Here is a 26,406-nt window from a genome sequence, read left to right on the forward strand (position 1 = left end):
TACTTGTGCCTGGGAAAACCGGAAATGTGGAGAAAAAAGGAATTATTCCCATTCTGGAGGAGTCACCATCATGTCACAACTTGTAGGTACTGCAACGATTCTGGTTCTGTTCTGAAGAATGGGAAAGCTACTGGAGGGTTCTGAGCAGAAGAGTAACATGACATTTACTCTTCAGAGGGATCACTCTGGATGCTCTACTGAGAATGGACCAGAGAAGGTAAGAATCTCAATAGGGAGGCTAGTTAGGGGAAGCAGGCAAGAGAGGATGGTGACTTGAATTAAGGGTGTTATTGGTAAAAGTGGTGAGAAGTGGTTAGATTCTACATATATTTTGAAGGCGGGGCCAATGGACTGGACATAGAATGTTTAAGAATGACAATAATCAGAGATTAGACTAGAGTTTTTGACCTGAGCAACTGGAAGAGTTCCCTGTTACTGAGATGGGAAGAGATGGGAAGGAGAAGCTTTGAAGGAGACAAGAGTATAGTTCTGGGCATGTTAATTTTGAAATACCTCTTAGACCAAGTATGGACATCAAGTGATTTGTTGAACATATGGGTCTGGAGTTCAGGGGAGAGGTTCAGGCTACAGATAATAAAGTTGGGAACACTCAGTGTTAGTCATAAATGATATTTAAAGCATCAGAACTAGATGAGTCATGTAGAAAGTGAGAGAAGTTAAAAAAGAAAAGTCTATGGATTGGACCCTAGTGATCTCCTAAGTATAGACGTTGGTAGATGAAGATTCAGCAATGCATACTGACAGCAGCACATGCTGATGTAGGAGGAGAACTAGAGCGGTGTTCCAAAAAACTGTGGAAAAAAACATTTCAGGAAGGAGAGTGATGACAGTATCAAAGTGCTAATAGGTAAGCAAGGTGAGCAGTGGCGTGCTGATGACGACAGCCTGATGGAAGTGGGCACAAGAGAGAAGGGGAAGCGAGGAAGGAGTGACACCAAGTAGGGACAACTATTTTTAAGAGTTTTTCTGTAAAGGGAGGCAGAGAAGGAGCACGTGGGTTCAGGAAAGGGTTATTTTCTTAAATTGCAAGATATGTAATCAAGGGTACATGCTGCTGGGAATGTGCAGTAGAGAGAAAAGTCCTGAAGTAGGTATGAGGTAATAGAATCCAGGAAGCAAGTACTGGAGTGAAACAAGGACAATTCACTTATTGCAATGATGATAACGCAAAGTATGTGGGCACAGACTCCAAGATGTTGGTAGATTTGGTGAGGAGAACATGTTGAAGTTCTTTTCAGATTCCAATATTTAAGTCAAATAAGAAGCAAGAGAGTGAAAAGTGTGGGCAAGGAAATGACTGCAGTGGCAGAACATAGAATCCAAGCTGTGATGAAGGGGTGAGGACAGGTGGTGAATAATGGACAATGGTAAGGTCAAACGACTAGAGGTCCCAGGGGTTAAGGGGCTGTGTGGTAGCATGCTAAAGGAATTGAACAGGAGGGAGAAAGAGACTAAGAGCAGGATTCCTGAAATTGAGATATTTGGAAGGTATACCGCTCTGGGTACGACGGGTCCAGGATATGGCTAGGGTAGATCATTAGAGGCAGGGAAACCGAGACATTAAAGGGTCAGGTTACAGAGTGGCCACTGAGATCATAAAGAACTATGACAGGAATAGCAGCTTATACTCTCATAGAAATGACAGGAGGAGAGCTAGAGAGATCTGTATGCGCATAATTTCACGGCATGTGCTTTAAATGCACAGAGAGATTCTGGGCAGGAGCAATGGGGAGCAAGCAAAACACCTACCACCTCCAGGCCCATGGTCTCTTGATATGTTTACAGAGGAAGCAGAGTGCGCAGTGGACAGCCAAGTTTCAGTCAGAGCCAGAGGGCACCTACTGGAAAGAAACATAATGTCCTTCAGGAGAGGGAGAGAGAGATTTTCCTCTGGGTGGAAGTTCTAAGGGGAGTATCCCATGGATGCCCCATGAAGGGGCGGTTAAGTAAAATGAATAAGGATCTAAAGGACAATTTAGTTAAAAAGAACAATGGTATGAGAACTAATTTTTATTAAGATCTTAATATGTGTCAAAGATTGTGTTCTTCCTCCCCTCCACGTAGTCCATGGTGTAATCTGACCTTAAATGTCTTAATGTCTTTATGTTACCACAGGACCTTCTCTAGCTATGACATCTGCGTACCTGGGCGGGAGACAAGTATTTCTGTATGCTTACAGAACCTGATTTTCCTTGTTCGGATATGTAGGAAGAACAGTTTGTGGTAAACATGAAAAATATCTAACATCCTCATGTTTAGATTTCACTGTTAGTGGCCCTAACATACCCAAGGTTGGATACTGGGATCATTTACCTGTGGGTCATTATAATGAAGAAAGTCCCTGCCCTAAGAAGACACCACCTTAAAAGGATTTTACACCGCCCTCCTCGAAGGAGTCCTCCACCCTTGCTTGTGGGATCAGATAGACGACAAAAACCAGACTGGGTGACAGGCACGTGGAGAGTTAATCAGATTAAAACAGTCCACCAACAAGCCCATAAAACCCCTTAGAGCTAAACTGGCAAACCTCTCAGGTCCCTCCCTCTTTGGAAGCTTTTTATTCTCAATAAACTTGGCTTTGCTGCCCACCACTCTTCATCTGGTCTACCTCTTCATTCTTTGAAGCTGCGTGACCAAGCATTGCGGGCACTGAAGGAAAAGAAATCCTGTAACAATTGCTAAACTCCTCCAAAACAACTGTGCTGTGCTACTTCTTATATGCTTTAACAGACGTCCTATGCTGGTGATCACATTTAGAGAAACAATTCTTACTCTAGGTTCTAGCAAGGCAAACTCACAGTAAGGAAAAATTTTTTCTAACATTAGCTTTGGATATTTTAATTTACTTTCTACTTTTCTGACAAATGGATGTTTATGTCAAGATAAAGGTAACATTTCAAACTTGTATAAGGTGGTTATATAAATTTATATTTATATAATATGTATATATGTGCATATATATACATATATATATATAGTTTTATAGTTATATAAACTGTGGTGAGATCACTGGCAGTTTGGTAACCATAACTCTCTCTCCTTACACTAAAAGAAATTTGGACTAAAGATTAAAATCAAATAAAAAAGAAAATCATGGATTCTGAGAACATGATAGTCTTAAAGTAGCTTTCTTCTTTTCTCTCAGCTCCAAGCTATTTACTTCTCCTGGGCCCAGGTGATGCTCAGACTTAGAGGCAACTAGTGCTAAGAAAAAGCCCTGGGCTTCATTTGGGTCTCAGAAGAAGGAATTAGTATGGGGCCTCTTAGCTATGCCTTGGTGGGAGATTAAGAGACCAGCCCTGGAGCCCAGAGGGGAAAAAAATCACTGGAACCAGGGAGAACTACAGATCTGCAGGGAGACCAGTGAATAGAAAAGCTTTCACTTAGAAAAGTTTTAGCATGGCTAACAGATTCTCCTTACCCTGCCAAAACCCCAGTGGCACCAGAGATCCAGTTGCCTTCTACCATTTTTAGGATTTTGGCCATTTAAAATATTTTAATAACCACAGTTGAGTCCCAGTGAGGCAACGAGAAAATAATGGCACATCCAAAGGTCTGGGGTCGGTGAGTAGCTAGAGAGTAAATAGGCAGAACACTCCCAGCATACATCTAGTGACACGGAACTCCTGGAGGAGACAGATAAGTATTCGAACAAAAGAACTACGAGCTTTTACAGATATTCAAATGTAGTGTGCACACACACAAAACTTTCAGAGCTAAAAAATGATGATTTTTTAAGCTAAAAATTCTGACGAGTAAAGTAGAACATATCTCTATGATTCTTGCTATTGCTTGGAAGATTATGTTCAAGAATAACTCAAATGCAGACCCAAAATATAAAGAGATGGAAACCATGTGAGAAAGGATAAGCAACTCGGAGGGTAGCTCCAGGAAGCTTAACATGTTAATAATTTCAAAAGCAGAAAAACAAAATAGCTTAAGGTAAGAAAGTCACTAAAGCAAAACAGTTGAGGCAATAATAATTAAATAAGTAATGAAAGAAAGAGTGTGTGAGACAGAGAAATAACTTTTAGAATTATTATATATTCCTAATAATTATTATAATCATTATTGCCATAGCAGCAGCTAATACTTAAACACGTTCTATATGCCACGCACTGTTCTAATCACTTAATAAATGCTAATTCACTTAATCCTTACATGACCCTAGGAGTTTTTATTTTTTTCTTCAAGATTTATTTATTTTAGAGAGCAAGTGAGTGCATGTGTGGGGGTGGTAAAGAATGGAGGGAGGGGGAAGGAGAGACTCTCCAACAGACTCATTACTAAGCGTGGAGCCTGATGCAGGGCTCCATTTCACAACCCTGAGAATGTGACCTGAGCTAAAATCAAGAGTCTGACGCTTAACTGACTGAGCCACCCAGGTGCCCCCTAGGAGATAATTATTTTTATCTTGCAGATGAGAAATGGAAGCACAGGGATGTAGAATATCTTTCCCCCCTTTCGCAGTCAGTTAGTGGTGGAGCCAGAATTAGAACTCAAGCAGCAAGATACACCAAGTTCGGGGCTGAGTAGAAAACACACACGTAAGTATATCCTGCTAATACTCCTGAACTTCAGAGGATTTTTTTTTCCTTCCAAGATTTTATTTAAATTCAAGTTAGTTAACCTATAGTTTGGTATTGGTTTCAGGAGTAGAATTTAGTGATTCGTCCCTTGTGTATAGCACGCAGTGCTCATCACAACAAGTGGCCTCCTTTATACCCATCACCCATTTAAGTCATCCCCTGAACTGTAGAGGATTAAAGAGTAAAGTATTACAAGCCTCCCCCCAGCAAGAACAGACAGCTAAACAGGAAAGGGAAAATCATACTGGCATGTATTATTCATCTAGAACACAGGAAAGTAAATGGCAACAGGAGAGCATCTACGATTTCTGAAGGAAAGGGACTGCCACTCAAGACTCTTACATCCAGCCAAGATGGGTGTGTATCCCAGGATAAAAACAAATTTGGGGATAGCAGGAATTTCAGACAGTGTATTATGTGGGTACCACATCTGAGGAAATGAGCTAAGAAAAGGCTTTAACTAAGCAAGAAATGAACCAGAGCAGAGACCTCAAACAGGAAAAGACCAAGTGAAGAACAATGGGGAGGAGTGCTATACATTGCGATATGTCTGTGTACTCAGACAGAAAAGTGTGTGTGTAAACACAGAGCTTAGTGATTTAGGACAGGCTGTTTAATGTAAGTCCTAAATAAGGACTTTTGAAATGGAAGGGGCATATTTCAAGGGAAATTCTGACACATGATAAATAATTTAGTTCAATCTAGTTGTTGGGAGTTGAGGGTTGAAGGGTATAAAAATGTTTCAAAGGTCTTGTTGTAGGGAGGAGTAAGGTGAGTCAGGAGAAGAGAAGAAAAGCACTCTAGAGGCCTCATATTATGATGGGGAAGAGGGCCAGTTTAGAGTGTCCTGGTGGTTAAAAATAGTGTCTTGACAGAGGAAAGAATTTGTATCTTGTTTTAAAGAAACAGCAGAGTCCTATGTGTTTAATCAAGAGAGCTGGGAAATAGGAACCATTAGTAGAACAGAACAATAAAGTATAATCTTCAACCTCAAGGACAGAAATGAAATGATTATGAAGTAACTTGATCAAATTAGCAAAAATAAAACTAAGAAACAGTGTAAGATGTTATAAACTGAGTAAAATAGGAGGAATACAATCAAGTATGTCTGTTGTAATACTGCATTCTCTCACTGGAAGACCGAGACTATCAGAGTGGATAAAGACAGAGCCTAAACCAGGCAAAGACCACATCAAAAAGGAGAATTTCAGACCAATATCCCTGATGAATATGGATGCCAAGATTCTCAACAAGATCCTAGCTAATAGGATCCAACAGTACATTAAAAAGATTATCCACCATTATCAGGTGGGATTCATCCATGGGATGCAAAGGTGGTTCAACATTCGCAAATCAACGTGACAGAACAAATCAATAAGAGAAGAGAGAAGAACCACATGGTCCTCTCAACTGATGCAGAAAAAGCATTTGACAAGATACAGTATCCATTCCTGATTAAAACGCTTCAAAGGGATAGAGGGAACATTCCTCAACTTCATAAAATCTATCTATGAAAAACCCACAGCGAATATCATTCTCAACAGGGAAAAGCTGACAGCTTCCCTTTGAGATCAGGAACACGACAAAGATGTCCACTCTCACCACTCTAGTTCAACATAGTATTAGAAGTCCTAGCAATAGCAATCAGACAACAAAAAGAAATAAATGGTATTCAAATTGGCAAAGCAGAAGTCAAACTCTCTCTCTTCATAGATGACATGATACTTTGTATGGAAAACCCAAAAGACTCCACCCCCAAACTACTAGAACTCATACAGCAATTCAGTAATGTGACAAGATACAAAATCAATGCACAGAAATCAGTTTCTTTCTTATAAACTAAAAATAATAATATAGAAAGGGAAATTAGAGAATCAATTCCATTTACTATAGCACTAAGAACCATAAGATACCTGGGAATAAACCTAACCAAAGAAGTAAAGGATCTGTACTCTAGGAACTACAGAACATTCATGAAAGAAATGGAAAAAGACACAAAAAGATAGAAAGGCATTCCATGCTTATGGACTGGAAGCATAAACATTGTTAAAATGTCTATACTCCTAGAGCAATCTATACTTTCAATGCCATCGTGATCAAAATTCCACTGGCATTTTTCAAAGTCCTGGAACAAACAATCCCAAAATTTGTATGGAACCAGAAGAGACCCCGCATTGCTAAGGAAATGTTGAAAAAGAAAAAACAAAACTGGGGCATCATGTTGCCTGATTTCAAGCTTTACTACAAAGCTGTGATCACCAAGATAGCATGGTACTGGCACAAAAATAGACACACAGACCAGTGGAACAGAGCAGAGAGCCCAGATATGGACCCGCAACTCTATGGTCAAATAATATTTGACAAAGCAGGAAAAAATGTACAGTGGAAAAAAGACAGTCTCTTCAATAAATGGTGCTGGGAAAATTGGACAGCTATATGTAGAAGAATGAAACGCGACCCTTCTCTTACACTGTACACAAAGATAAACTTGAAGTGGATAAAAGACCTCAACGTGAGTCAGAAATCTATCAAAATCCTACAGGAGAACATAGGCAGTAACCTCTTCAACATCAGCCACAGCAACTTCTTTAAAGACATGTCTCCAAAGGCAAAGGAAACAGAAGTGAAAATAAACTTTTGGGACTTCATCAAGATCAAAAGCTTATGTACATCAAAGGAAGCAGTCAACCAAACAAAGAGGCAACCCACGGAATGGGAGACAATATTCTCAAATGACACTATAGACAAAGGGCTGATATCCAAGATCTATAAAGAACTCCTCAAACTCAACACTCAAAAAACAGATAATCACATCAAAAAATGAGCAGAGACATAAATAGACACTTTTCCAAAGAAGACATACAAGTGGCTAGCAGACACATGAAAAAAATGTTCAGCAGCATTAGCCATCAGGTATATCCAGATCAAAGTCATACCACCTTACACCAGTTAGAATGGCCAAAATTAACAAGACAGTAAACAACAAGTGTTGGAGAGGATGTGGAGAAAGGAGAACCCTCTTCCACTGTTGGTGGGAATACAAACTGGTCCACCCGCTTTGGAAAACAGTGTGGAGATTCCTTAAGAAATTAAAAATAGAGATGCCCTATGACCCTGAAATTGCACTACTGGGTCTTTACCCCAAAGATGCAGATATAGTGAAAAGAAGGGCCACCTGTATCCCCATGTTCATAGCAGCAATGGTCACAGTTGCCAAACTGTGGAAAGAACCAAGATGCCCTTCAACAGACAAATGGATAAAGAAGATATGGTTCATATATACAATGGAGTATTATGCCTTCATCAGAAAGGCTGAATACCAACTTTTGTATCAACATGGACAGGACTGGAGGAGAGTATGCTGAGTGAAATAAGTCAAGCAGAGAGAGTCAATTATCATATGGTTTCACTTACTTGTGGAGCATAAGGAATAACACAGAGGACACTGGGAGTTGTAGAGGAGAAGTGAGTTGGAGGAAATCAGAAGGGGAGACAAACCATGAATGACTGTGGACTCTGAGGAACAAACTGAAAGTTTTGGAGGGAAGCGGGGTGAGGGATGGGGTGAGCCTGGTGGTGAATATTAAGGAGGGCACATATTGCATGGAGCACTGGGTGTGGTGCATAAACAATAAATCTTGGAACACTGAAAAAATTAAATAAAAAAAAAACAGAGCTGTGTGTTGTGAAAAAACAAACTGAAAGCAAAGTTGAAAATAAAGCAGTGGCAAAGAAATGCAGCAAATACAAAGAAAAAGAAAGGAATAAAAATGTAAGACATGAAATTTAAGTTTAAACTCACTAATCAAGAGAACTTTATGTTCCAATAAAAAGGCATGATTCCTGATGAAACAGTAAAATTTATAAATGTGCATAGAGCAAACTAGACAGCAGCTGACTAAGGCAACAACTAGTAGAAGTGCAAAAACTTAAAAATATAAATATAGTAACCTAATGAAATTCTGAAATGCCTTTATCAGAATTGTGCAGATAGTAAAACAGTAATATGGCAGACATTCCTTGACTAAAAAAAAAAATCATTTTCTTCTACCCACCGAATACTTACAAAAATTGATTCAGATCTTAGTCACAGAGAAAAACTTAAAATTTAAGTAGAGGTTTTACAGGCCATGTTATTGTGACATAAAAGATTTGAAATAATAAAAATGTAGCTATCTTTGGACTCAGCTTTTTTATAGCCAAAATACTCTCAGAAGTTCAACTATATATAAAACCATATCGCTGTAGCAGTTCATAAATATAAGGGCAATGGAAAGAGAAAGAAAAGGATAGAAAAAAAGAAAAAGGACAAGAAAGCAAGCAACCAAGATGTCCACCAATCAGCTGATTATGCAAAGAAGCTTGCTATTATTAAGAAAGCAAACATTTTCCTTACCTTAATTTCAGCAAGAGAGGCCATTGCCCATGCTATGGTAGACCTGAGGCCTGCGGTCTTGATGTAAGCTCTGCTGGCTAAAGGAACCCTACAGAGAAAAGAACTTGATGATATACTCAGTATTACTGTACGGTAAAGAAGATCCTGATATAAATAAAAATGACTAACCTGTTCACATCTGTGTCTCATCTTAACATATTCATCTAAGATACAGCTAAGTATCTGTTAAATTATGGAATATTTTAACCTTTTTACAAAAATACCTTCTCTAATTGGCACTTTGTCTAACCAGTCAGTGTGATATTTCAGAAAGGTAAATTTGTGGGGTGCCTGGATGGTTCAGTCGGTTAAGTACCTGCCTGCAGCTCAGGTCAGGATCCCAGGGTACCCTGGAACATGAGCCCTTTGTCTTTGGGCTCCTTGCTCAGCAGGGAGCCTGCTTTTCCCTCTCCCTCTGCCTCCACCCACTTGTACTCTCTCTCAAATAAATAAATAAAATCTTAAAAAAAAAAAAAAAAAGGAAGGTAAATTTGTTGGAAAACTAAAATTTACATTCTTAAGTGTTTGACTTATAAAAATCTAATCATACAGGAGGGAAAAACCTTTCTCAAATTGTTAATATACTTTCCTGTTTTCCCATATGGAATATACAGGAGCTTTTCTTGTTGATCTGGAGTCATCAAGAGGAACATACTGTTCTGTGATGTGGATGTAGTATGGGAAGCAGGGCTGAATGGATGCTAACCCTTGAAATCTGTTTTCTAGAAAAAAATTGCTTTTGTAAATTTGTTCTTTGCTCATTTGCATCTTTCTCAAAAGATGAAATGAAGCACGACATTGCATTGTCTAAAATAATTTATGGAATGAAGAGCTGAAGCAGACATCTCCCAAATGAGTTCACTGGTCTCCACTATGTATCACTTCATACTTTATCCTCTACCTCATCACGGTTACTATCAGTGCTTCCAGATTTGATAGGAGTTTTCAAAATATTATTTCTATCTTTCTAATGCAATGAACAAGAAAGCTTGAGAAGAGCTATTACAATAACCTTAAGGATTCTTTTTTACATCCTGGCTTACAGAGGCATAAATGTGAGCTTAGAGCTAATGAGGTATTCCTAATGAATTTTCATAATCTTTAAAAATATTCCATGCCTAGAATCCAGAAAAAGGGTATCTAGATCACATTATACTATGAAAACAGGGGTGTGCATATAAAATGTTTTGAAGATGCCAATGACATTTACATGCTTCCAAGGAACTGAAATCACTATTTTCATCCAATAGCTCTCTTTCCAGAGCATCTAGAGAAGTACCTGTTATATGATAAGTGTTCAACAAATGTTTTGGAATAATGAATCATTTGCATTTATTATCACATAGTACTCTGCAAGATTAGAGAGATACCTGAAGTAGATTTTAAAAACTGGAAATACTCTCCCACAATAAAAGAATAATGGCAATAAAATTTGTAGAATGTTCACATGTGAATTGTAAGAACTGTGCTGTATTTTCTATTTTAATAAAAACTCCAGATGCTAACAGACTAAGGGCCTGTGAAAATAATAATAGAAATAATTAGATGTAATTTTTGGCATGAATCACATACTCAATGAATGATTACAATCAAATCTTTTATAGCTCTAACCAGCCAGATTAAATCACATGCATTAAGCATCAAGAACACACTTTACTGGCTCAAGTAAAGAACTTAAATGCTTTGCCATTAGCTCCCTCTGTTATATTGATGTTTCATATTATAAATAAGAACATAAAGTTCTTACTTTTACAGACTTTAAGGGACAAACATGAAGCTTAGAGAACAGTATCTACCTGAACACAGGGATTCCCACCACAGAGTAAATGTCATTTAGATGTATGAAGATCTGAAAGAACAAATAGAGAAGTTAGAACCAAACAGGGACTGCTTTACCAAATGCACTGACAACCGGAAAACTTCCACTGTGAAGCTGTTTTATTTTTGAATTTACTTTATATTTTATTTTATAAATAATCCATATTTTAATTAAAAATCCAAGGCCTTGTTTATCATATAGGGAAAGATGTTCCATAATATTTTTTCTTGAGCAGAGACAAAGTACATTTTTAGGAGATTCCACAGAAAGATTTTGAGGATAATTCGGTATACAAGGTATATGGAGACTCATGCTCTGAAGACATCTTGAGGTCTTTCTTTCCAGAGATTCTCTGAATAATCATAACTGGATCAGACTTTTTAGCATTGTGGGCTAGAGAAGACTTCCTAAACCCACCTTAATTCTAACTTCAAATAAGACTGGAGGTCACACAGGACCATCACAAGTTACACATATTTCCAGGGTCACAAAATTTTCTTCAGGCCAAAGACATCATAGCAAGGGTGATCTTTTCTCTCTCTACCATCCATAAGTGAGCTTCTTCCTCTCTACTACCCTTCTTCTGTTAGGCCATAAAGGGGATTTAAATGTCTCAAGTATAATTAGCAGCTCAATTAAATTTTAAAAATTAGATTCTTACTTTCATAGTCTGATAAAGTTGATGGAATATTCTGACTCTGCTGTTTGACCTCAAAAGCATTTGATCTCTAATACTTTGACCCCAAGGTTATTTTTACCATATAGTTTAATCAGAATTACTCCAATTTTGACAAATTTTTATAAAGAAAAGAATGACCTGGAATAGACTCCACTGAGTCAATTTAAATCCTTAATCATTAAAGCTAAACTTTCCAGTGTTTTGCATTATTTATTTTAGTAAAAGTATTTATTAGGTTTCTTTTCTATTTAAAATTGATACTCAAGAAAAGATACACTGATAATTTTATATATCAAATGTTACTAAGACTAGCTTCTCCCACTATAAATTTTTTTCTCTGAATTTTTTTTTAAATTAATTTATTTTTATTCTTTTATTTACAGCATAACAGTGTTCATTGTTTTGGCATCACACCCAGTGCTCCATGCAGTACGTGCCCTCCCTATTACCCACCACCTGGTTCCTCAACCTCCCACCCCCCCCCCCCCCGCCCCTTCATAACCCTCTGGTTGTTTTTCAGAGTCCATAGTCTCTCATGGTTCATCTCCCCTTCCAGTTTCCCTCAACTGCCTCTCCTCTCCATCTCCCCATGTCCTCCATGTTATTTGTTATGCTCCACAAATAAGTGAGACCATATGATACTTGACTCTCTCTGCTTGACTTATTTCGCTCAGCATAATTTCTTCCAATCCCATCCATGTTGCTACAAAAGTTGGGTATTCGTCCTTTCTGATGGAGGCATAATACTCCATTGTGTATATGGACCACATCTTCCTTATCCATTCATCCGTTGAAGGGCATCTTGGTTCTTTCCACAGTTTGGCGACCGTAGCCATTGCTGCAATAAACATTGGGGTCCAAATGGCCCTTCTTTTCACTACATCTGTATCTTTGGGGTAAATACCCAGCAGTGCAATTGCAGGGTCATAGGGAAGCTCTATTCTTAATTTCTTCAGGAATCACCACACTGTTCTCCAAAGTGGCTGCACTAACTTGCATTCCCACCAACAGTGTAAGAGGGTTCCCCTTTCTCCACATCCTCTCCAACACATGTTGTTTCCTGTCTTGCTAATTTTGGCCATTCTAACTGGTGTTAGGTGGTATCTCAATGTTGTTTTAATTTGAATCTCCCTGATGGCTAGTGATGATGAACATTTTTTCATGTGTCTGATAGCCATTTGTATGTCTATTTTGTATGCCATTTGTATGTCTATTTGTATGCCATTTGTATATCTATTTTGTATGTATATTTTGGAGAAGTGTCTGTTCATATCTTCTGCCCATTTTTTGATATGATTATCTGTTTTGTGTGTGTTGAGTTTGAGAAGTTCTTTATAGATCCTGGATATCAACCTTTTGTCTGTACTGTCATTTGCAAATATCTTCTCCCATTCCGTGGGTTGCCTCTTTGTTTTGTTGACTGTTTCCTTTGCTGTGCAGAAGCTTTTGATCTTGATGAAGTCCCAAAAGTTCATTTTTGCTTTTGTTTCCTTGGCCTTTGGAGACATATCTTGAAAGAAGTTGCTGTGGCTGATATCGAAGAGGTTACTGCCTATGTTCTCCTCTAGGATTCTGATAGATTCCTGTCTCACGTTGAGGTCTTTTATCCATTTCGAGTTTATCTTTGTGTACGGTGTAAGAGAATGGTCGAGTTTCATTCTTCTACATATCGCTGTCCAGTTTTCCCAGCACCATGTATTGAAGAGACTGTCTTTTTTCCATTGAATACTTTTTCCTGTTTTGTCGAAGATTATTTGACCATAGAGTTGAGGGTCCATATCTGGGCTCTCCACTCTGTTCCACTGGTCTATGTGTCTGTTTTTATGCCAGTACCACACTGTCTTGGTGATCACAGCTTTGTAGTAAAGCTTGAAATCGGGTAACGTGATGCCGCCAGTTTTGTTTTTTCTCTGAATTTTGCTGAACAAAATTTGTTAAGATTTGATTCTGTTGTTAATTTTTGTCACAGTCTTTACTGTGTGATTTTACTGTTGTCAATTATGTTAATAGCTATTATTAATTATACTAGATGGCTGGTAGGAATTAAATGAGCTATATTTATTTAGGAGCTAAACTATGAGAGAAGTGTAATTTTGAGGCAGTGATATAGGGTCAAGGGGAAATGGGGAGATGGGAACGAGCAGAGTACAAAATAAGAGAACTGGAAAGAAGAAACAGAAGGAGGACACCCTCATGTCAAAACATTCTTGAGGTCAAAATATTTTCCTTTTTCTCTCTCTCTCTTTTTTAAAAAGATTTTATTTATTCATTTGAGAGAGAGAGAGCACAAGCTGGGGGAAAGGCAGAGGGAGAGGGAGAAGCAGACTCCCTGTTGAGCTAGGAGCTGGGAGCTGGATGTGGGGCTGGATCCCAGGGCCCTCTAACAACCTGAGCCACCCAGGTGCCCCAAAATATTTTCCATGACAGTAATGAAAAACATACATCAGGTATTACTTTATAAAAGTGAGAATATCAAATGAAAACATTGAAAAATAAAAACACAAAATGTTCTGATACGGTCAGCTATTACTGCATTCAAAGCTATAGAATAATAAATTTATGGGTCAATGAATCATGAAAATGATTAAACTACCTGTGAAATTTATCAGATAAAAGTGAAGAATACACACACACACACACACACACACACACATATGATTTATTTATTAGAGAAAGAGAGAGAGAGAACCACCTGAGCTGGGGGGGGCGCAGATGGAAAAAGTCTTAAGCAGATTCCTGATGAGCACAGAGGACCCTGAGATCATGACCTGAGCAGGAATCAAGAGTTGGACCCTTAACCGACTGAGCCACTCAGGGGCCCTGTGAAGAATATTTTTTATAGCTAGAATTGGTTTCCCCATGTAAGTGTTTCACTTTGTAATGGAAAAAAACTCATGTAACCTCATTAAGTTCATTTTGAAAATAGAGAAAAAAAAGAAAAACATGATCCCAGAATCTGAACAAAGTCACTGTAAAAATAATACTGGATTTTTTGTGGGCCTTTTGGTTTCCCATTATTTTATTTTCTTAAACTTTATTTTAACCATTCTTTTTTTTTTAACATTAGCTAGAATTTTTTATTTTAGTGATTGATACATATTATAGTGATTGAAGAGAGCATCTCTGCAACCGTATAATAAACTTTTAAAAATTCAACCGTAACAAAACAATTCCATCCCAAAACATCTTCTTTGGATAAGACATTTTCACAGTGAAAAGTACTACAAAATTACCTGCACTATTCTACTGCTGAAGAGAAAACAGACTGTTGGATCCATCTAAAAAAAGCATCAGACATGCTTTTTAAAAAATCCTAAAGCAAAACTGAAAAGTACAGTACAGATAGTTGACATTGTCTTTAAACAATTAGGTTACAGGCATATAAAATAAAACAAACATTCAATACCTCTAAATTTGGATTCCTCAAATCTGCTTTCCATCCAAACTGTTTCATAAGAGCAATTCCAATTACTCTTCCTACTTCCTGAAAAAGCAAAAAAGTTATAGAAAAGAACACTAAAAATGAAAATTTTACATTTAAATGTAAGCAAAAACTAAAGAGTATGAGTCAGACTATCTGATGGTAACTTAGGGTTACAATATTAAAATATGACACAAAAGCATTTTTTGTTCAAGGCAAGAGGCATTTTACCTCTTCTAACCCCCAATATATCCTACGGCATTGATGTCTATTCTAGTGTAATCTTGATTCTGGTAATAACCAGATCATGAATGGATAAAAATGATCATTGTGGGTTTTAGGAAACAGATGCAAGGTGAAAGATGAAGTATTTGAGCTACTACAATCCTATATGTTGACAAATTACCAGAACGTTAGCATTAGACTCAATCTTTAGGGTCTACCTGATTTTAAGGCTGGCCAAAGGACCCAGATCTGTGCTCTTATATCACTGAACTTTGTAAGGGCCAAATGATAAAGTGTTTTGAAGGAAACTATTTGTGTCTTTGCAGTCTGGGTGCTGGTGACAATCACACGTACAGGGTGTAGTGTAGAGCGACCATTTAATAAACACAGAACTGAAGAAAAACCCAAAAAGCTTAGGACAGAAATATTAGAATTTCCAAGTGTCAAGGATATCTATTAGTTTAAGGAAACTTTGGGGGAGAAAGTATAAAAAGGAGGTCATTACATGGAATGGCATACCATTACTCTTAAGCATCTGAGATAAAATTAAAAAGAAAAATATATTTTTAAAGAGATTTAATTAAATGAAATTAGGCCTGGTTATCTGCCTAGGCCGAATTATCTGTTCTGTGAAAGGCTGCCATCTCATTTTAAATCTAAGAGTGGTTAATTCAGAAAATGGAACTTCACCCTGGGAGGGAAGCGTACCTGTGCAGTAAAGGTCTTTGCAATGGCTCCACTGCAGCGACAAGAAACTCTGAACGTCAAGTCCTTCTGGCTTGGGGCTTCAGCTGCTTTTGCTACCTCATTCTGAAATGCTTCTTGAGATTTTTCTCTGTTCATGAGAAAATCTCCTTGCTCTGCTGTTTCTTCTTCCATTTGCTTTTCCAGTTGGCATTCTCTGCTCTCTTGTAGCTCATGCATTTGTTCTGTTTTTAATTTCTTAGGATTGGTGACATCATTTTCTTCTACTTTTCTTTTTAGTGGGTTAGCATCTCTTTGAGAAAGTTTGTCCTTTTTTGCATCAAGTTCAAGAAGATTTTTCCAAACTGAAATGGCACTCAACCAGCTTTCTGGACCATCATTTACAAGTCTTTGCATTTCATTAAATATGTTTCCTAAATAAATAAGATCTCAGTTAATCCTATACCAAAGTCTTAAAGACAGTCTATTACATTCATCACCCCTAAATTCCATTACCTTTATTTCTTTAAAATAAGTTTTACTAAACTGCTACGTGGATAGTGGGTTCACCTTCATCTGGAATTTATATAACATAAGAATATTGTACAGAATAAAGTTCTTGCTTATACTCCATACTTAACATCAAAACTATTTTGAAATTCCTATAGAATTACCTTATATTTTAGCAAGATCATTTGTCCTATGATAATATATATCTATACCTTCACTATATGCACACACCTAGAGTATTATTGATTTTTGATATAATGCTGATCTTAACTATAAAAACTAAGTTAAAAAAAAAACAGAAGAAATGGCAAAACAGAGCTCAGAAACAGAGAAAATGAATATTGAAGCTATCTTAGACCATACAACATTAGTGTACATCATAAAATGAGTTTTCATGAAGTAATGCTTCAGATACACAACCCATTCATAACTTAGGGACTGCCAGCATGCTCAATAATTGTAATCTTTTTTTGATGAACAAGGTTCATCAAGGTGACCCAAGAGTAATTACTGTATTCTCTAAAGATGAGAATGTGTGGAATGTTGGGAGTAAATTATATTGACCCCATGGTATAACACCTTAGGATTTGCTGTATAATAACTTTTCTGACCTGTTTTGACTTTTTGCCATTCGTATGTTTACAGACACAGTTTAGTAGAGACCACAATATTACATGATCTCAGAGATTAAAAAAAAGTTTAAGGCAATGTCTAGGCCAGTAGTATCTGACATTTGCTTCTATGAAAATCCTTAAATTATTTTAGTAGCATATTTATAAAATTAGAAAGTGGAGAGGGAAACGCTTAAGCCCCCTTTGACTGTAATGCTTTATAAGTGGGTATAAATTTATTCAAAACCTTAAATTTAAGGTCCCCTAAGCAGGAGATTTTATTACATAGTATTTTTTCTAATTATATAATTCATTGGTTAAAATGTATAAAGTGATAGTTTTGATCTATTTATAAAGCCATGCATTCTGGATTATTACATGCTCCTAGGTCTAAATAAATGCATCTGACCGTATGTATCTCTAGAGATGGTGTCCGAACATAACTAAAATGGAAGAAATGTGACTTAGGACACTAAGGCTCAGAAAATAGGCAGCAGACTCTGCCTGCTTGTGATCTCTGTCTGTCAAATAAATAAATAAAATCTTAAAAAAAAAATAGGCAGCAGATTGCAAAGAGAAAAAAATTAGCTGATAATGCAATTAATATGGTGATAATATTCAGGAAATATGGAAAAAGACATAATTAATGATCCCACAGGTATGAATGAATCTTAAAAATGTAAAATGGGTACAGATTATCAAGCAGAAAACTTTGGAATACAATGTATCATGGGAGTAAAAGCAACAGGCATATACATACCTTTACTTACAGAAGAAACATTAAGTGGAAACTGCTTTTTAATCAGCAAAAATAATCTTTCTGCAGATTTTAATTTTTTCAGCATATTTAAGTCAGAACAGGTGGTAAAGAAAACTTTTCCTGAAATATATTCAACCTAGAGACAGAAAAGATTAATGTAGTCCTGTGTCAGAGTAAGAATCATTTCCCTTTTCTGCTCTTAATGAATTAAAACACTGTCTAGATGGACAATAAAAACAACCATTTTTAAAATATGTACTATTTGTCAGACACTGCGCTAGGCACTCTGAATACATTTTCCTGTTCTTGTTTATAACAACCTTCTAAGGTGGATTTTTATCACCCCCATTTCTTAGATTATGAAACTGACGTTTGGATAGGTTAAATAACCTGTATGAAGTCAAACAGTGACCAAGGTCACAATCTATGTCATGGTACCTTTTGTAAAGAGTGTGTGTGTGTGCACATGCACGTGCGCGTGCACAGCACTCCTAGGAAAAATCAGGTGACTAGCCCAAGGTTAACATCATCAGTAGGCATTTATTAAACACCCACCTTGTGGTCTACCAGGAAGCATCCGGCATGTGTCCTAAAGATGGATGGTAATTTAATACATATACACTGGCATACAAATTAAAATGTTAAAAATTTATAAGAAAATAACGAATTAAACCCCAAAGAAAACAAAAAAAGTTAATATAATAAATGCACTGATAAGCTGTAGGTACAAGGTAAAATAAAGAGCCTAAATAAGGAACCGTCATTAGTAAAAGTCTTGAAAAAGAACCCTGTGATTTGGGAAGAGAGTTTCTAATAGAAGAAAGGGCAAGATGCAGAGGTGGGAGTGACAGGCTGGTTGAAGCAAACTGTAAGTCAGTATGGCAAAATTTGCTGTGTGACTGACAGTGTCAGATGGATGGATGGTGTAGCTCAGTCCAGCCTGATAAATGGTCATGAAAATCTGAGTACCCCAGATGGTAATGGTCAACCATTACAGACTTTTGATGATAGCTGCGACACACTGAATTAGCTAGCAGAAAAAATTACTTTAGAAGAGGCATAAAGTACTAAGTGTAGATTGCTAGGCTGGAGGAAGAAGCAGATTACTGAGATCGAAATAATGAGACACTTGGCTGAGGAACTGGAAAAGAGACAACAGCAAGAAATATGCATCACATAGAAAGAGGCTTTGGAGACAGGATGGATGTTATAAAAGCCAGAGAAAAAATGAAAATAAAAAGTGCACTGACAATAGAGAGTCTGGTGAGGTATGGCAAATGGTGTGCAATACCAATGGACTCCTAAAACTTTGGGGATCAACCCAATTCTCTCAAGCTCAGGATGGATGTGGGTTGTCTTAAAATTTTCCTTTAATGGTGGCCATGGGCTGACTAAGATGGTTCGAAATTATCTCCTAGAACTGAGGTAATGGGGAATTTGGAGGGTCCCATGTGTTTGTGCAGCTCCCATTCAATAGGAACTTGAATTCCAAGTATTTTTGTACTCTTGATCTGATATGGTCTAATTAAGTTTTTGGGATGGTAATTTTGGGGGTTACCATTCTAGCTTGATGAAGAAGAATCACTACAGAGGAAGCCCGAGGTTGACATCAAGTAAAGCCCAAATACTTCATTATAAGATTAACAAGATTTGGGGACCTAATGTACAGAGTGGTGATTACAGTATATAATACTATATTATATAATTGTAAGTTGCTAATAGATTTAAATGTTCTCCCACAAAAAAGTAATGACAGTTATGTGACTGGATGGAGGTGTTAGCTAATGCTATGGTGTTAATCATCTGCAATATGAAATTTACCAAGTCAACATGTTGCATGTCTTAAACTTACACAATGGTATATATCAATTATATTTCAATAAAGCTGGAAAAACAAATTAAATAAAACCCAAACAGCTTAGGTACTAGAAGCGCAGCTGACCAAGACAGATTGAGAAAGCAGGGAATGAGAAGAATGTTTAGGAATCAACATTTAAGGGGATAAGGAATAACAAAAATAAGAACTTCTAGTTTCTAGAACTTCTTTCTCATTACAAAAGTGACATTTTCCCACAAAAGTCAAAACTAATAGATACCTCAAAATGCTTAGAACTTGAAAACAAAGTTTTAAAAAGTAACTTTTAAAAAGTTTAGATTTTATGCTACCTGACATAAAAATATAGCTGATATTAAAGCTGTCACAAAACAAGCTAACAGACATGAAATATCTTGCCAAGATTGTGGGGGAACTGAATGAAATATTTTACTGAAAATGTATGGCTTTAAGATTCAAGTTCTATAAGCAAACTGATGAAAACATCTAGACTGGTGATTTTGACCTAGTCAGTGATCTAGATATTAATTTGTAGTTTTTAATTGTATAAAGATCTTATCTTATGTGAATATGAAGGGAAACATTTTATACAGTGAACTTCCTCTAAAAATATCATTTTGGGGAGGTCGGAGGAACAACAACAAAAGAACAAGATTGAAAATCAAGTTAATTAAAAGGAACTAAAGGCTTAATTTATTTGGGGAAACAAATCGTAAGAAGGTTTTGAGGCATTAAAATGCTAAATATATTTTCAAAACCAAAAGCAGCATTATTCTCTTTATTTAAAAATTAACATAAGGCTTACATTCCTTTCACAAGTAATATGCATCTAATCAGAAGTAGTTTTTTTTTTTTAAGATTTTATTTATTTGACAGAGAGAGAGAGAGAGAGATAGAGGAGAGATCGATCACAAGTAGGCAGAGAGGCAGGCAGAGAGAGGAGGGGTTCTGGGAAGCAGGCTCCCTGCTGAGCAGAGAGGTGGGGCTCGATCCCAGGACCCTGAGATCATGACCTGAGCTGAAGGCAGAGGCTTAACCCACTGAGCCACCCAGGTGTCCCAGAAGTAGTTTACTAAATTGCAAAACAGTCACTATGAGAATCAAATAATGATATATCATGAAAGCACTACCTTCACCAAAGGTAAACATGGAGTATTATATCTTAAAGCAGTAGGGAGAATGAATTTTGGTGCTTATGAATTTAAAAGCTGCTGAAGCTGGTGTTAACCTTTTTCTTTAGTTTACTGCTTATAATTGGTCATATTCAATCACAATACCCAGGGGAGAAATATGGCATTTTAGGATATTTCATCCTAATATTTGTTATTTGAAAATTTATTTATATATACAATCTGTTTTTTCCATTTGGAATTTAATCATAACCAAGTGTCTAAAACCAGCTGGTTTTATGTCTAACACTTTTGAAGATGAAATAACAGTCTTTATCAAAGTAAAAACAGTTCTGTTGTCAGCTAGCATATCTAAGCAGTTAGTGTTTTTGCCTTTCTTTTAAAATTCAGACATTCAAATCTAACACAAAAAAGTTTAAGTCTAGGTAAAAATGGGGCTCCTGGGTGGCTCAGTGGATTGAGCCGCTGCCTTCGGCTCAGGTCATGATCTCAGGGTCCTGGGATCGAGCCCTGCATCTGGCTCTCCGCTCCGCGGGGAGCCTGCTTCCTCCTCTCTCTCTGCCTGCCTCTCTGCCTACTTGTGATCTCTCTCTCTGTCAAATAAATAAATAAAATCTTTAAAAAAAAATGCATAGGAGGACAGGTGATATCAAAGTTTTCCTAATTCTACAGATGCCATTTTGTTTTAGAATTAATTTTAAATTGCTAAGTGAAGAGCTGAGGTGGTACTTGAGCTTTTCTGATTCATTTTAGAAGAATTGAAAAAATACATTTTACTTAATTGAAAAAATTCAAGAAATTTCCCTCCAAAAAATGCAGAGACTCTAAAAAAAAAAAAATCAACCTTATACAATTACCCCATTAAATAAAATAACTATGAAATAACACAATTACATGGTTACCTGGTTAGATCTACCGCACTACCCTCCATCTCCAACATCCCACTAAAAAATAAAAAACTGGCTGACTTATTCAGGTTCAGATTCAAGTTAAAAGTCTTTGCTATGTCGGTTTATGAGGACCAATTAATTAACTGACAGGGCCTTTCTGGCTAGCTGGCATTAGGTACACTTCTATTTTATTGATTTTATCTTAAAAATATTCTTGCTATTATTGTTATAATAAGTAACAGTATTTAATACATTAAACATTGTTATAAAGTAAAGCTTAATTTTTATCAATATATTTCTGTAAAGAAAAGTAGTCCAGGTAAAATAAATATATATTACGTGTGTATATAAAATATATTTTACTAATTATACAATATAAATTAAATATTTATTAGACATACCCAGGAACCTATAAAGTTTGCCACCAGAAGGAAAAAAAAAAAATCTAACCTGAATCTGACCAGTTGTATCTGACTAGATACAACTTACAAGATCCCAATTTACAGGAAACAGAAAGGACAGAGAAGCATGTTAAACTACACCATGGAGATGCAACTGGCAATATCTAGACCAGGGGAAACTCTAGCACGGCTGTCCAACAACTTTCCATGACGACAAAAACGTTCCATTACCTGTGCTGTCCCATGCAGTCACCACTAGCCACATGTGGCTTGAGAGTGAATTTTTAACTTAATTTTAGCCACCACATCCTATTGGATAGCATAGCTCTAGACTAGGGGTCAGAAAATGAGGTCTGCTGAGCTAAGAATGGTCTTTACATTTTTAAAGGGATTAAAAACAATAACAACAAAGAACATGTAACAGAAACCACAAAGAGATCCATATATATGACCTACAAATCATAAAATATTCATCTGGACCTTTAAAGAAAAAGTTGACTGACCCTAGGTCTAGACTATGGGACAAACAACTCTGCTTCTTTAACGAATAATAAATTGCTGGGGTGAAGAAGAGAGGTGAAGGGAAAATCTATACATTAAAACAGGCTTAAAAAAATTTTTTTTTAGAAAAATAAAAGATACTTAAAAGAATATCAGCCAGTCATAATGCATGGCCCTTATTTGCACCCTCCTTCAAATACACAAACTTAAAAACAAAAGTGAGACAAGTTGAAATTTGAACAGACTAGATATTTGATAAGAAATTATTTTTAGAAGTGGCTGGGTAACTCAGTCGTTAACCTGTCTGCCTTCAGTTCAGGTCATGATCCCAGGGTCTTAGGATGGAGCTCTGCTTTGAGCTCCTTGCTCCACTGGGAGCCTGCTTCTCCCTCTCCCACTCCCCCTGCGTGTTTTCCTGCTCTTGCGGCTGTCTCTCTCTGTCCAATAAATAAGATCTTTAAAAAAATATTTTTAGATGTGATGATACTGCAGTTTATATTTTAAAAGAGCCATTATATGTTTTCTCTTCTATATTATACCATATATATTATGCTATAGGAGTCCTCTCATTCTAGATATACAGTCGTCCGCTTAGCTGCGCTACAGCTTCCGGCAGGGACAGCGCTCAACCACGTGATTAGGAAGCAGACGGCCTCCGCTCTGACGTAAGGTCAACAGCGTAAGGTCACCTTCCTAAAGCCCCATCCTCCTTCTGAAGTACCGTCAGAAAGTCAATCAATAGTAGCCTAAAGCCCCCACCGCACTTCACCTCAGCACTTCGTCTTCTCACAACATCACAAGAAGAGTGAGTACCGCACGATAAGGTATTTTGAGAGAGACAGAGAGACCGCATTCACATAACTTTTATTACTGTATATTTATAATTGTCCCATTTTATTTGTTAACGTCTTACTGTGCCTCATTTATAAATTAAACTTTATTATGGGTATGTATATATAGTAGAAGATAGTATATATAGGGTTGGCACTATCCATGTTCTCGGGCATCCACTGGGGGTCCTGGAACATGGCTCCCATGGATAAGACGACTACTATACAGACAAACATTTATAGATAAAGTGGTATCTTAAGTTTGCTTCAAAGTAACATAGGTGGAATGGGAGGAGCATTAAAGGTGCAGAATTCACCCTGGGATCGTTCTTGCAGCCGGCCGATGAGGATGTGAGATTCACAACACTATTTTACTTTTGTGTATGTTTGAATTCTCCAGGATAAAAAGCTAAAACAGAATACACAAGGCATCTTCTATTGCAAGCCGCATATTCAGGGAAGCACCTAAATAGGGGGAAGAGTTTGCGAGTTAAAATGCAAATGATTGGGCTTATGTCTATTTCTACTGAGAGAAACCATTTTGGAGGTGGTAACTAGGGACACAGGTTTTCAACAGGCTCCCCACCTTTTTCCACTAAAACTGGAAAAACACTGATTAGAAAGGTGTGATTCATTTGTAATAGTAAACAATCACTTCTGAATTAATGTTTTGTAAGTTCAGATTTTACATCAATTTCTTGAAGCAAACCAAACTTTCTAACAGACTCTTGTTACTGTGTGAACGATTTTAAGTATTACTGTGCAACTCATTCTTTGGGAACATTTACTGATCACCTACTAATTGCAAGACATTGTGTTCCACGTGCTATCAATCTTTATCTCAAGGATTGCTCTAATCCTTTTTTTTGAAGATTTACTTATTTGAAAGAGAGTGCACAAGCAGGGGGAGCAGCAGAGGGAGAGGGAGAAGCAGGCTTCTCGCTGAGCAGGGAGCCCAATGTGGGGCTTGATCCCAAGACCCTGGGATCATGACCTGAGCTGAAAGCAGACACTTAACAGACTGAGCCACCCAGGCACCCCTGCTCTAATCTTTAAAGTAGGTATTATCATCTCCATTTTATATCCAAGGAAAGTGAGGCTCAGAAATTTGAGTATTTTGCCCAAATTAAAAAAAAAATAGATTTGAACATGTCTTTGGCCTCTAAAGTCTACATACACTCTTTTCCATCCTGTTACAGAAATAACCTACATGCTTCCGGGCAGTATCCCACCATAATTTAACGTAGTTGTAAAGCACACGGGCTTCAAAGCAAAAAAGCTTTAGATACAAGTCCCAGCTGCACCATGTAGCATCAGTTTTCCCTTTATTTCTTTGTAAAATGGAGGGGAAAATGACCTATCACATAGGATTCTTTTGAGGATTAAATCATATCCAGTGTACATAAAAGTGTCTGATACACTTTAAGTGCTTTATAAACTTTAGATGCTATCATTATTCTTTCAGGATTGCCTTAACTTTCAGAGTTTTTATCTGTGAAACTGAGATGGAATTTCAGAGGTTATTTGTTCAGATTCCATTTCCAAGAATATCTATCCTTATTATTTTTTTTAAGATTTTAAATTTATTTTAGAGAGAGTAAGCAAGAGAGACAGAGAGGAGGAGCAGGGAGAGGGAGAGAGGGAGAAGCTGACTCCCCACTGAGCAGGGAGCCTGATATGGCACTCAGTCCCAGGACTCCAGGATCATGACCTGAGCCTAAGGCGGACACTTACCTGACTAATCCACCCAGGCGTCCCAGCATATCTATCCTTAAAACATACACAATCAAAATATGAAACCTTAAATCTTTTGGCATTTAATTCTTCTCATTGCCAAGAAGTTTGTCCCTATAATTAACTGAATTTTTTTTTTTCTGTGATGAACCCTTTAGTTCTCCCATGTCTCATTTTGTCTTTAGAGAAGATGGAGAATAAGCAGAGAAGGTAATTTTTCTAATTAAAATACTCCAATTGGGTCAAGCCTTCTATTTTTCATACTAAGAACTCTGTGCAGCATGATGTAACAGCTGCACGGTAGCCAAGGAACTGGACCCAGGTTCTGGCCTGCCTGGGCTGGACATGATTATATATTCATGCCCGAGTTCAGACAGCTTGGGTTTTAATTCCAGGTCTACCACTTTACATGACTTGAATAATTTATTGGACTTACCTATGCTTTATTTTCCTTTTTGTTAAATGTAGAGCCTACCTCACAGGGTTGTTGTGAAAATTAAGCAGGTGAATACAGAGTAAAGATCTAAGAACATGGGCCTGACAGACTAAATGCTTACTTAATGTCAGCAGTTTTTGCATTGTTGCTTTTTTAGATTAGCTACATTCAGCATTCTGTTAAGTTCTGTGACCCAAACTGATACCATTTTTCATGACCCCCTCTATCCTCCAGGCCCCCAACTCCCTCATTGCAGAAAATCCTTTTGTGGTTTGCGCTGTAAGGGCTGCTATTCATTTTCATTTAGTCAATTTCATTTAGTAAGTTTTCCTTTTCCAAAAACACATCATTCACACTGTCATCTAGAGCCCATCAAGTTACTGGAGTCTGTTTCAATTACATCTTTTCTTTCTGCTTTCAAGAAACCAGTCCAGCATTTTCTAGAACTAAACTCAAGTTTAAAACCTCGTTCATTTCATTGAAATGAACAGATACGGTATCACCGACTGTTAACTTCCTCCAGAAGTTGGACTGCGAGGCCTCCAAGACTGTATTACTTTCGTAGCTGCTATTTACTCGGTGTATATTTACTACGGTGTAGTTGATACCCTTTATCATACAATCCTCCCAACAATCCTATGAAGTAAATACAGTCGTGATCAGGAAACTGGCAGGAGTCAAGTAACTGAACCTGAAGATAGTATTTGTACTTAAAGGATGGAGAAAGGCTTCTAACTCTGTCAGGTCTCATTCAAACTACAGGCACAATCCTATACCTTCTCTTAAAGAATCTAGGAAATAACTTGGCTTAACGCGCCCCCGCCCCCGTCCCCACCTTTTAATGAAACTACAGACGTGAGAGATAAGCGGTCATAGGAGGGGAGGGGAGCACGAAC

General features: G+C 37.2%; 1 protein-coding gene across 2 annotated transcripts in view; it reads right to left on the minus strand.

Annotated features, from left to right (window-relative positions):
* THUMPD2 (THUMP domain containing 2) overlaps positions 1 to 26,406 on the minus strand; it is a 41,439-nt gene that overhangs the window by 14,707 nt on the left and 326 nt on the right. For both annotated transcript variants that reach the window (XM_045979894.1, XM_045979895.1), the window contains exons 2-6: positions 17,755 to 17,890; positions 15,898 to 16,307; positions 14,950 to 15,027; positions 10,842 to 10,894; positions 9,007 to 9,094 (exon numbers count right to left, since the gene is read on the minus strand). In XM_045979894.1, the coding sequence (XP_045835850.1) occupies positions 9,007 to 9,094; positions 10,842 to 10,894; positions 14,950 to 15,027; positions 15,898 to 16,307; positions 17,755 to 17,890 (765 nt within the window). The remainder of the gene's footprint in view (positions 1 to 9,006; positions 9,095 to 10,841; positions 10,895 to 14,949; positions 15,028 to 15,897; positions 16,308 to 17,754; positions 17,891 to 26,406) is intronic.

Source organism: Meles meles, chromosome 15 (assembly GCF_922984935.1).
Source record: "Meles meles chromosome 15, mMelMel3.1 paternal haplotype, whole genome shotgun sequence".
NCBI lineage: Eukaryota > Metazoa > Chordata > Mammalia > Carnivora > Mustelidae > Meles > Meles meles.